This window comes from Polyodon spathula, chromosome 19, assembly GCF_017654505.1.
Source record: "Polyodon spathula isolate WHYD16114869_AA chromosome 19, ASM1765450v1, whole genome shotgun sequence".
Lineage (NCBI taxonomy): Eukaryota > Metazoa > Chordata > Actinopteri > Acipenseriformes > Polyodontidae > Polyodon > Polyodon spathula.
This window is the reverse complement of record NC_054552.1, coordinates 10086727-10099155: the sequence shown is the minus strand read 5'-3', so window position 1 is coordinate 10099155 and position 12429 is coordinate 10086727. Positions and strand designations below refer to the sequence as shown.

Below are 12429 nucleotides of genomic sequence, written 5' to 3'. Positions count from 1 at the left end.
ATATATATTTGTCCATTTGGTGAATGTTTTATACAAATTACTGCATATTTTAATATATTATCCATTAGCCAAGTAAGAAGCATGTGGAAATTAAGCCGAACCGTTTTGAACTCTACAGATAAGTTTCTGCCAGTTTCATTTTGTGTCTTTTCAGGAAAATGTGTTCAAACTGGACATTTAATAAAATATTTATCTCACAGGATGTATCATTGTCATTGGGCATAGGATGGGTTTTAATTTCCAAACGTGTTGTAGACAGTGCAGCAATTTCTTTTTTTAAGAACGATTATTATGGGTATTTACTTGATGCAGGCTGTGGTCAAAGCAGCAGGGCTTCTTTTGTATATAAAAAATACCAAGCTTGAAAAATTTAGCTGACCTTTAAACATGCCTAAAAAGGGATAAATTCAACAATAACCCTGAAATAAATGAGACAACTAAGGCATATCTTTCCTTGCCATCATTCTTAAGCACAAAGTCTTGTAGTAACTGATAGAAAATCTCAAATTTATTCAAGGGTTCATCTTTTGTAAAATGTTACAATGAGACGGTATGGGTGCTACGCTAGCTTTAATTGTCTTGTGTAACTAAGCTATCTCCTATCTTATGTGCCCTGTGGGTGTTTGATATATGCTTTGCAGGTTTTCATGTACATAGTTTAACATTCAGCCTTAAGCAGAAAGGGGTTTTATGCTATTGTAGGCCGGTAAAGTTTAAGTTTACTCTTCGAAGGAGCCAAACAGGTTCACAAAGTGTCCAAACAAGATTTCTTCATCAATATTCTTTATTTTATTGGCACAGGTTTGTTTCTTTTGTTACAGCATTAGAATACAAACCAACCTCATGGTAAAGCTTTGTCTCCCAGAACCAAGACATAACCTAACTCAAAACACTTGAGCAACAACATCACAGTGTGTATAGGTCTTCCAATTAACGCTACAGGAGCATCGGCTGCGCAGTACAAAGCAGAGTACCAGTTAATAATTTATTCTTAATAAAATAATACTTATCAAATAGCAACCTAAATATTCTGTTTAATCCTAACAACTGATAACATGTATAACATAATCTGAATAGGTCAAATACTGTAACCTGGAAAACAATACATGCCAACACTACACTAATTGCAAAAATATTTATGGTGTATGATAAAAATATGAATTAAATCCCCACAACCCAGGATGCAGTATATTATATGTGTCACATAAAACAACACTTACATAAACGAGTTCATAAAAATCTAAATATATACTATATAATGGTAAACAGCTTTATATGTGAAATAGATAATGGTATACCACTCATGTTTCTTCAGTTCACAGCAAAAGTGTAATCAGCAGGCCTATCCAGAAATACATTTGGGCCTAACCCAGTTTCATAGAGGTTGTGTTGCTGTCAGTGGGCTTGCAGGGATGCTTGGAGCTCACATGTACAGTATATGGGGATTCTTTTTTTAAACCTGGTTCAAATTTCAGAGGTGTCGTAGGCTCTTGACTCAATTTAGTAACCTGCTGCCGGCCCATATAAACAAAGCCTGTGGTCACTCTGTAAATGAGTTTTGTTTCATCAAGCTCCAGTCATATCTCACTGCATGGGTTCTTCCTTTCTCTCTCTCTGCTTTACTGACAAAGGGACACTATGTCTCACACTAAGTACATTTTTTATGACACCTATTTTTTGTTCTTTATTCACTTCAAAACAACTGTAGACTTATTGAAATAATATCTTGAGGTACCAAGAAAAAATACTAAATTTGTGCAAAATTGTACTTTCCTGTAGGATTATTGTGACAGAGATCGAATGAGTCTTGGTGTTAGATCTCCCTCAGCACCTGTGAGGGCTCTGTGTAAAAGGACCAGAGTACCCTGGAGTAAATGGCCTGACAGTTTATTCCTTGGGTTAGGTGGAAGTCAGTCATCTAGAAAAAGGGCAGAGCTACCCTACCCTAACTCAATTACCCGGACGGGAAACGGCGTGGCATCCGCAGATTGGAAGAGCGGATGCGCTCATTAACCTAGGGGTCATGAGGGAGGGTATGTAAGGGGTTGTAGTGTAAGTGTCTGTTCCTTGGTAAATGGTTACATACAACCTACAAGGCGCCTGTGCTATTTGCTGTGAACCGTGAGTTTTGTATTGTGTGTTAGTGTTGGTTATAACTGTCTATCTGTCTGTCTTTAAACTAGTCTGCCAGTAACACGATCCGGAGGTGTAGCACAAGCCTTCACTTTCACCTCTGTATTCACACAGAATTGTTTTGCACCACTAACACTAATTCACTGTCACTAAAAACTGTGTTTGTGTTCTGTGTTTAGTGCGGGTGTACAAAAACTGGGCTTTTTGGTTGCTGGTTAAACCCGGGGATTTACAAATACAGAGTGATACATGCCACTGTATCACTTCAACATTACTATTTACAGGTATTTGCCATAAGGCTCTAATTAAAATCAATAAACACCCTTGCACCTTGAAAAAGTTGTCTGTTTTGTGTCCGCTCTGCACTCATCTGTATTCACTTACCACTCTGTCACAACTATATGCAGTAAAAACATAATTGTGAATCTTTACAATAATGCAAACCTTGGGTGCACAAGTCTAGACTTTGAGGTGCCCTCCTGATCTTTGTTCCTATACCCTACTTCATAGTAGGGTATAGGAAAACCATCCCAGTTTCCCAAAATAATGAATATTACTGTTAGAGCATTTTTCCCTGTCTCAACGCTAACATTTTTTTAACTATGCATAATTTCTCCAGTAAACCAAAATAGTGTGCTTGCGAAATAATGAGTACCGCCAATCAAATATAATTAATTTACACTGAGAACGAAACACCAGAAATTATGTTGAGTGCAGGAAAGTGAGTGCTTTTGCAACTCTTAAATCTCAAAGAGCTCTGGGATCTGGAAAGCTAAAAGCGGTAAAAAGCAAAAGGTGTAAGGAATAGTTAAGAAATAAAGTTAAATTAAGTGTATCTAACACAAAAGAAAACAAAAATAATTACAATTAATTAAATGAGTGAATTAAAAAATAAACAAGTAATGCGTCATTTTTTGAAATGCGTTGGGCCTGGGCCAGCAGAAACCAAAAATAGTGGGGAGAGAAAAAAAAAAAAAGCGTCAAATCGTATCTTTAGTTGGGCTTCACTTGAACCCAGACCACAGTGTGTCATTTACTGTGAAATGCTTGCCAAACGCAAGCGGCATCAACATGGTGAAGGTAAACCTTTGCCGTCCTTTGAAAGGAAATTGAAGCATATACAAACACGCTCAAAAAATATGGTTAGGTGCGTTTCTATTGTATCTCAGAGTGCAAAGCTTCCTTTTCTAGTTTTGCAGCATGTAGCTAAATGCAAGAAAGCCCACACTACAGCCGAAGAGTTGATATTGCCAGCTGTTTTTGTGTACCGAAATGTTCGGAAATATCTGCCACCAGGAAACTTAAGTGTATCATGCTATTGAATCATACTGTACAAAAGAGGATAACAGACACTTCAAAAGACATGAAAGAGCAACGTGTGGATTTTGTGAAAGCATGCAAGTTGTTTGCCATTCAAATAGAGGAGTCGAGAGAATTTTTGCTTGTGTATGTGTGTTACTGCTGCAATGGTGACTTACAGGAAGGTTTGGCTGTTTAGTGCAGAACTCCCCACAAAAACAATAGTGGAGAATTTTCAAGGTTTTTGGACACTTATGGTAGAAAATGATTGGATTGGAAGAACTGTGGGAATTGCTACCAATGTTGCTGCCGCTATTGTGAGCAGAAAGTCAGGGATTGTTCAGCAGATTTTGCAAGTAGTAAAAGATTCTACTTCGCACCATTGTCTTCTCCCAAAGAGACCTTAGCATAAAAAAAAAAAAAAAACAGAACTACACGCTTTATTGCAGACAACTACAAAATGTGTCAACTTTATAAAAGCACACCCCCCTCAATGTTCGCTGTTTTGAAGTGCTGTGCAGGGAAATGGGAAGCAAACATGTCCACCTTTTATGGCACACTGAAGTTCATTGGCTTTCAAGGGGTAAAGTGCTGCATTGTCTTTATGAGCTTCATTTAGAGGTGCATTAATTTTTGATGGATAAGAAGTCTGATTAAAGAGAGTAATTTGTTGACACAGAGAGGCTGCAGAACTTGGCTACCTCAATCAACTAAATGTATCACCGCAAGGCAATGGAGGTAACATTTGAACCCAACAACAAAAAACCCTGAAACTATGGGGGAAGCGGGTTGATACGTGATACGTTTCCTCTCATGACAAACCGTTGATCATGAGGCCCAAGATTTCAGTTTGATAAGAACAGAGGTTGTAAACCAGCTCTCTGCTCTCGCAGCTCAATTCAACAAATATTTCCCTGTCAATCCTGTGTCAAACATTGAGTGGCTTTGACACCTTTTTACTACAGAGATTGAGGGTTCTGACTTGCTTAATGACTGTGAAAACGAGCTAATAGAACTTTCTTGCAACGGATATATGAACAAGAAAATTTGTGGAGGCTTCCCTAGCACAATTTTGGATCCTGGTTAAAAGTGAATATCCCAGTACTGCTCTGAAAGCCATCAAGCGTCAAAAATGAAATATAGGAATAAGTTTCATATGGAGGATGAGACCAGAGTTAGCATTTCACCCAGAAAGCCAGGTCCACACCTGAGCGACCTGTTGCTTAGCTTGGTTGCGTGCAGCTGAATCTCTTATATGTGGACGTATCTGAAACCAATTACGCAAATGGCTGCTTACAATAGAGACAAGCTGTACTTTCAAACAAACAATCTGCTGAGGGGTTTGTAGTGACATTTATGACTGGCATAAGTGCGAAATATGATTGGTTGTTACAATCTCTTGACCGTTTACTTTCCTGCGGTAAAAAGGAAGCACATTTAAAAAGATGTCAACTATTTAAAAAGATAACTGCGTCCTCAGCCAAGGTCTAGTCCAGCATTTACGTGGCTTCGCTTCTGCTTTTAATATCGCATTTAAAATAACTACAGATGAGACGACTATAACAGCCAGTTCTTCATCGGTATTTAGTCAAGCCATCTTTTGCTAAAGATAATGACATACTGAAGGAAAGAACTAGCAGGGTCAACATAATTGCTAGAAACACAGGAAACTTGTTGCATAGTTGTGGACAAAGCAGTTGCAGGAGATTAAGTTGCGAGATTGGGCTGCGTGACTGATTGTGCAGGTGTGGACCCGGTTTTACACTTTTTTTTTATATTTCTTTTCTGTTTTTTTTTTTGTTTTTTTTTACTGGGTGGGTCACAGCTTCAGTAGAAAAATACAAAAGTGGGTCCCCAAAAAAAAAAAAAAAAAAAAAAAATGGTTGAGAACCACTGCCCAACTTTACTGAATTGAACCAATTTAACCAGCAGGTCTTAATCAGCTATCGCTGGAAATCACAGAATCCCCTCAGTGTATCACCTGGTGATGTCCTACAGTCTCAAACCTTGATTAGTTACATGGATGGCTGTATTTTGAAAGAGACCATATATTACACCAGGGGTCTCCAAGCCTTCTTGGTCCGCTGGTTTTCGTTTCAACCGAGTTCTCAGTTACTTAATTGCACCAATTATTGGCTTAATTAGCCAAGATTAACAGGTGTTCCAGATCTTTAGCCACTGATGATGCAAAGACACCTAGAAAACCTACTGGATAGGGGCTCTGCAGGTCCAGGGTTGGAGACCCCTTTATTACACTGTCCTGGAATTAGACTGACAGGGGGAGTATGCAGTCACTAAGAAGCACATCCATGGATTACTGCAGTTATTTATTCATTTCAAAATACCTCCCTAGGAATAGGCCCTCTGGATTATCAGTAAAGAGTTTCTGAAGCCATTAATCACCAGGTCAAGTCATCATTTTCCTATGTCAACTGATCCCCTGTGCATAATCGACAATGCGGACCTTAGCAACTAATCTTTAGATCCTATTCACAAAGGGCTATTTAAAGAAGTCTGCTTATGAGGAAAATAGTTTAATATTCAGGAAAGTGTTCTTAGCTGGTGTTTTTAACAGTGTCTGTGTACTTTTCATGCATATTCAACTTTAAAATAGGACATGACCCTGTTTTGTAGTTATTAACATATCAGCACATTTCTGTGTCTCTGTTAAATAACACACTCGACATTGTTTTACTTTATGTAACAATATTATTCTTTAGAAGATTACTGAATTCCACCAGTCTTCTTGGTACCACTGGGTGGCATTGTGAAGGATTACAATTCTCATGTTTTTCCAACCTCAGGGCCAAAGTGATAATTTTACTGATAGAAAAACTTCAAGCTGCATACAGTATGTGGCTCAACCAAGCTCAATTGTATAATAAAATATTTGTACTTCTCTATTAACTGTATTGTTTTATAGTCTATTATTTCACAAGCCTTTTTTTTTGCTCATTTGTCTATTTATTGATGGTATTTTTCAGATAAATTACTATATATCTTCTTTAGATAATTCAATTTAGTTAATGTCACAATAATGTCTAATAAAAAAATAACTATAAGTGACGTACACTCATAAACTATTTTTTAATTATATTAATTAGAATATATAATCCCTTATACATGTTTAGCATAGTAAAAGCATAGCAAAGTTTAATAATAGTGAAGTATAGTGAAAGGATGGTAAAACATAGGTAAGCATAGGTAAAGCCTGCATTAAAACATGGTATATTATTGTAAACTATGGTAAATGCATAGCACTGTGGGAAAATACTGTGCACACTTACTGTGTAAAGCTTTATCAGGGATGGTGTGACATTTATATTAAAATGTATATTCAGACAAAAAATGTGTAAGTATGTATATAACTATAAACTCTATTTATGAGTATTCAAATGAGTGTGTTACTAACTTCTACATTTCTAATTTAACTTTAAAACACTATTATGTAAAACCTTACTACTGCATGTATTATCAACTGAATTAACAGAATATTTTTCTGGAAATTTTTATTTACAAGAATTGGAAACTAAAACTGACCAGATTAACCCTAGTTGTATTTTTAAGCTTAAATTGTAAAAAGGCATATGGAAATATATCAAGACTTATATTTGAATGCAATATCTTGATCTGTATTTAAGATTCCTAATGCTGTCTTGTGCTTGCATTGCAGGTCCTGAACCTCACGAGATTGTATATACTCAAACACCAAGACTCTGTCGTTCCGCTCATAATAAAGTATGCAGAAGAGTGGGCCTCACAAGGCAGGCCGGTCTTTCGACCTGTCTGGTGGATCAATCCTAATGACCCCGTTACCTACACCATTGATGACGAGTTTCTTATTGGGGACGAGGTTAGAAAAGAGTACTCCTATTAGGAAATCATTGTTTTGTGTGGTATGTTATTCTACAGTTTGGACAAGGCAGTATTTGTTATGGAGTAAGGTTGCAAACACTAAAGACATGAGAAAATACAGCATGTTGCATCACTCCTAGAAATGATTTAAAATATACTGTTAAACCAATTTATTATTGATCAGTCACTAGTTAGTCAAGAATGAATTGGGCTTTCAATGCAATGGAGTACAAATCATATATAAATCTATTGGGATGCAAAGAAAAATACATATTTGAAATATTATTTACTAATTAGATTAAAAGTTGTTCTATATATTTGCATGAAACAAACACGAATACATCCGACTTGAGTTACCCTGGGTATTCAGGCAAGACCCCCCCCCCCCCCCCCCCAGAATGTAACCCCCCCCAGAATGCGGTGCGGCTCCTGGTTAAAAACACCAAGTTGCAAGACTGCATTCACAAGCTTGCGTTCAACCATTCCTGAGGATTTATTCAATGTAAACTTTTTTCCGCCACTGTTTTTGACACCAATTGTTGACACTATTCCTTGAACTACTACCTGCGTTTATTTCATTCCTCTTAAGAGCAAAATAAGTTTGACAGCCGTTCCTTTTCTCTGTGGGAAAATGCTGAATGTGTGTCAGAATTGTATTCCATCTTATCTAAAAACTAATCATGTAACCATGTGATAGCAACACAGGCCAGTGGTAATTATAGCATAAAGCGCCTATGATTTCAAATTGAATTTGAATCATTTTCTTACATAGTCATTTTAATCATTCACGCTCCAATCAGAATAATCCCTTTAGCACTTCCTGTGCCAAAGGGATGAGGAAAGTGGGGTGTGGAGTTCCTTATACCTGTAACACAGGAAGTTAATCTAGAGTTTGAAGTCTGGAAAGTTAAACCATTTACAGCAAAAATCATAAGTGTTAAGTGTTGTGTTTGTTTTTATGCAGTTGCTTGTCGCCCCAGTGACAGAGCGTGGTGAAGTGCAACGGGATATCTACCTGCCAGGCAGTGAATACCAGTGGATGGACACAAACAATGGCAAGGTTTTTGACGGCGGGACTTTGTTGGAGAATTACTCCGTTCCCCTTGAAGAAGTGGCTGTTTTCCAACGAAGGAGTTCATAAGGCCTGCTGGTTTTCCACACTCGCTTTCTGAGTTGCACTTGCTTCAAAGACCACAGCTGCAGTGCCCCAAGACAGTACCCTGAGACATGGCGCTTTTTGTATCTGCACTTTACGTGAAATGATTTCTAGATTCAAGATTTGCTTTTTGTTTTTTATTGTGCCATAGCATCGGTTTTGCATTTACAGTACTGATTGAACTGTTTGTTTACATTTAACAGTTTTTAACGTTTACCGAAGTTTCCATTCAACGGAGCATCAAAAAGCCAATAGGAAAGAAAATGTGAAGGATGTTTTCTATAGTGTATTAGCCAGGATAATGCATATTCTATGAACAATAATATTAGACAAATCCTTTGAAACGTGAGCAGAGAGACCCAGTGAAAAACATCACTCTCAAATGAATTGAAACTGATTTAAAATAGATTATACTTAAAGAAGTAATATCTTTTCTTACCTGTTATTTGCTGTCAACATTATTGATGGTCGCCCTATCGTTATCTGGATGATCTTTTAAATTCAGGATATGGCTGTTGGAAAAGGAACGATCTGAGCTTCTGTTATTTTGTATTTTGGAAACTTCACAGGCTGTTGCAGTCATTTCCTCCTTATATGAAAAAGTCATCCCAAAATCAATCGTAATCAAACAGTTATGCAGGGGGTCAAATGGGTTGTTTATGTATGAAATAACCACAGCACTCCATGAACGTTGATGGAGTATTCTGTTTTTATAACAAGTACAACGTGAAAAAACATGTTTAAACCTCAAGCTCAGCATCTGCTTAGCAAAACAAGGCAATCTGAAAGACTGGGATTCGCTTGGTTATTCTGTCATTGGATTTGAATGTGTGCAAAACTATTGAATCAGCAGCACCAAATACAATAAAAGGCATTCAACACTAGATCTCTCAACATTGGTATTAAACCTGAGAGAATCTTCATAAACATTCAAAACAGTCCTTAACGTTTTGTGAATAGGGCCCTGAATGTGAGAAATGTGATTGCAAAATAGTATTGGCCATTCAGTCGTCAAAAAAAGCTACACTATGAATGACAGTGCAAGTAATGTACTTGGAAACTAAGGACAATTTCTGGGATTTACTAGGTCGCTGCATGGACTGGATACTGTGCCTTGAATAGTTTTTTAAAAGGGTTTGGTCCTGTCTGCTTTTAGCAAGTCTGGCTGAACATTATACTGTCATTTTAACTACTTGCTACTTAAAACTTTTGGTATCGCCAGATGCTTGTACTTCTGGCTTCTTGTAATTGCTTGAAATCCATGTGGTGTGCCCTCAAATTGGAGCTGTAAAATATGCAACTGCATTGCAGTGACTAGATCCACCTGTATTTCCTCTGGGACCTGGTATTTGATTTCTTATTCTTCTTACACTATATTTTCCAAGCAACTCTCAGGTCTGATAGGTTAACTATGTCTTAACGTGGCTTGGTACTTTTTGCTCATTTTAATGTCTTAACCTTTTACAGTTTACATTTTTATGAAATTGTTGTCGATAGGTGTCCTTGTTATTGAGATGAAGATGGTCACATTTCATTTTTTTTACTCCAAACTGTAATTATATAAATTCTGCTTGACTATTATTGCAATGGTCTTTACTCAATTCAGGCACCCTAATGTTTAGATCTGACTCTAAACATCCCCCTAGTGGGTTATTGTACTAACCCATTTTAATAATATATTTGGAATGTATTGCAACTGTGCTAGCGCTTATAAGCACCTTTATGGGTTTTTTACCCAAAGGGAAAGAGACAGACACAGAAGCTCTTTTAAAGGGTGTTGAATAATACAAGCACTGCCAGCCACAAGCACTAATTAACATACTAATTTGCATGCTAATTTATATGCTAATTTACATACCGCTGCCAGTCCTGAGACAACACCTCCAGCAGTGTGCAGTCAGTTGTGCTCGATACAGTATTTTTTAAAACTAAACATTTATTTTAAAACTAAACAACCTTTTATTTAATTAAGAATAATGCCAGTATTCTTAAAATAAATATGAGCTCCTGAGCACTGACTGATTCACTCAGCAAAACGTGTGCCTGTTGTACCCCCCACTATCATTATATGAGGCAGCCATATTAGCCATAAAAGCAAATAGCCCTTGAGAAACTCCAACAGAAATCACACCACTATGTTCCTTGCTTGTATAATTTTTCACTTTAATAGTATATACATTTCATATTTCTCAAATAAAACACTGGCAGTAATCATTTGTTGTACTGTGAGTTACATGGTCTGATTACAGCTAGGCCATTGGAGCAAGCAATCTGAAGCACGGGAAGTGATTAGGGAACCAGGATGCAGCAGCAAGTCTTATCCTGTATGCCTGCATGTCTTATGTTAAAGTAACTAAGCTAGCAAATAGTCCAAACATCTGCATTAGAAAGGGGGCTCAGTTAAAATGTTGCCAGAGTGAATGAGAGGTAAGCAAATAGATGTTTAAAATGTTGGTTGCCGCTCCTTTAAACTATGCTTATTACAACCTGGAGTAAACTGAGGCCAATTTCTTGACACAGGGGCATGTGTTAAAAGCCTTGTGTGTCTGGAGGAGTGTTATAATAAAAATAAGCCAGACACATTAGACTGTTTTAAACTGTGATCCTTTTTGTGCCTTAACTGTTTTAAAAGATATTCTCAAAGAAATCGCCAATGTTTATTTCTTTAAAAAAAAAAATAAGTAAGTCAATATTGATTGTGGTCTATATATACTTTGCAGCATATTAAATCTTAATTTTTTTTTTTTTTTATCAATGATATGTTTCCAGTGTTATACGTGGCCTAATGCTTCGTAATCAATACTTGAAATGTATAGCTTTCACTTATATTGCTAGCATTTTTACATGAACTCAACTGTGTGTTTTACAGCAATCACTCACTAAATATTGAAATTTTTTGTTGACAGAATAATTGTAACGTTTGTTTACAAAACCAATGACAATAAACATGGTAAATTAGAGCACTGAACTGCAAGTTTTATTTTTGTTTGTCTCGCCATTTATCTGGAGCTATAGCCAAAAAATAAAGTTGAACGAGACTAGGTGAGTGGTTTATTACAGTATTTTGGCCACTCATCAAAAGCAAACAATATGGTCTCTGCACGGACGGGTGGTGTGCAGCGTGAGTCATACAGTCAGGGGAGTGCAGGTTTGTGTCCTGGCTGTGCCAAGTTTATTCCACATTGACTCTGCCGCTCCTGCAGGTTAGGGAGGCAAAATCGTCAGGAACTGCAGTGAGTTACCTAACTTCAACACTGGTCATTATACTCTACAGCGCCCACTACTGGCCAAGCGCACAGTGAGCTTAAGCTCAAGGGCCAGTAGCTCCAACCTCTGCTATAACGCTCCTGAGTGTAAAGAGGCAATAGGCCTTGCTGTGGGATTGGAGGAGACACACACACTCCTGCATTCTTGCGGGGATTGCTGCAGTCAGGGAACATTCTAAATTGGTGAGAAATACAGATGTACAATAATTACATTCATAATAATAATAATAAACATCTAAAACTCCAGATCTAAGGTATTTTGAAATCAGTACAAAGGCAGATGCATAAAATAATATAATAAAATATTCACATTAATGTGGAATTTTCATTATTCTAAAAACAGTTAAATAAATATCCCCTGTGGCTTCTTAAAGAACACTTGATTTGTGTACCACCAAGTAAAACAGAAAACACAGCCTCCATACTCTGTACACTCAGAGCTGGGATTTGAACTGGTGCCATCTTCAAGGCAAAGTGAAGCCAACAGTGCGCTACTTTTAGAAAGTGCAAGTCAAGGTTTAAGGTTTCTGGTGTCTGGTCAAGTGCATGTGTTTTCCAGCTTTGCAATTGGAAATGCCATTTATAGTACACCCTATCCTAAAAGCCACTGTGGTGTCAAAGTGATCAGTTGAAAGTTTGCCTGTCACGTATGGGATACGGGTCAGGGAACAGTCAGTTATTACAGAGGCCTGTCTGTTCTTAAGAGATCCATTAGTACAA

The 12429-nt window shown here is 37.3% G+C and overlaps 1 protein-coding gene across 1 annotated transcript in view; it reads left to right on the top strand.

Annotated features, from left to right (window-relative positions):
• LOC121294259 (SITS-binding protein-like) overlaps positions 1-11398 on the top strand; it is a 46533-nt gene extending 35135 nt beyond the window's left edge. Inside the window, exons 9-10 of the mRNA XM_041217819.1 lie at positions 7106-7285; positions 8252-11398. Coding sequence (XP_041073753.1) covers positions 7106-7285; positions 8252-8428 — 357 coding nt within the window. The 3' untranslated portion in view covers positions 8429-11398. The remainder of the gene's footprint in view (positions 1-7105; positions 7286-8251) is intronic.
• Positions 11399-12429: the final 1031 nt, after the last annotated feature.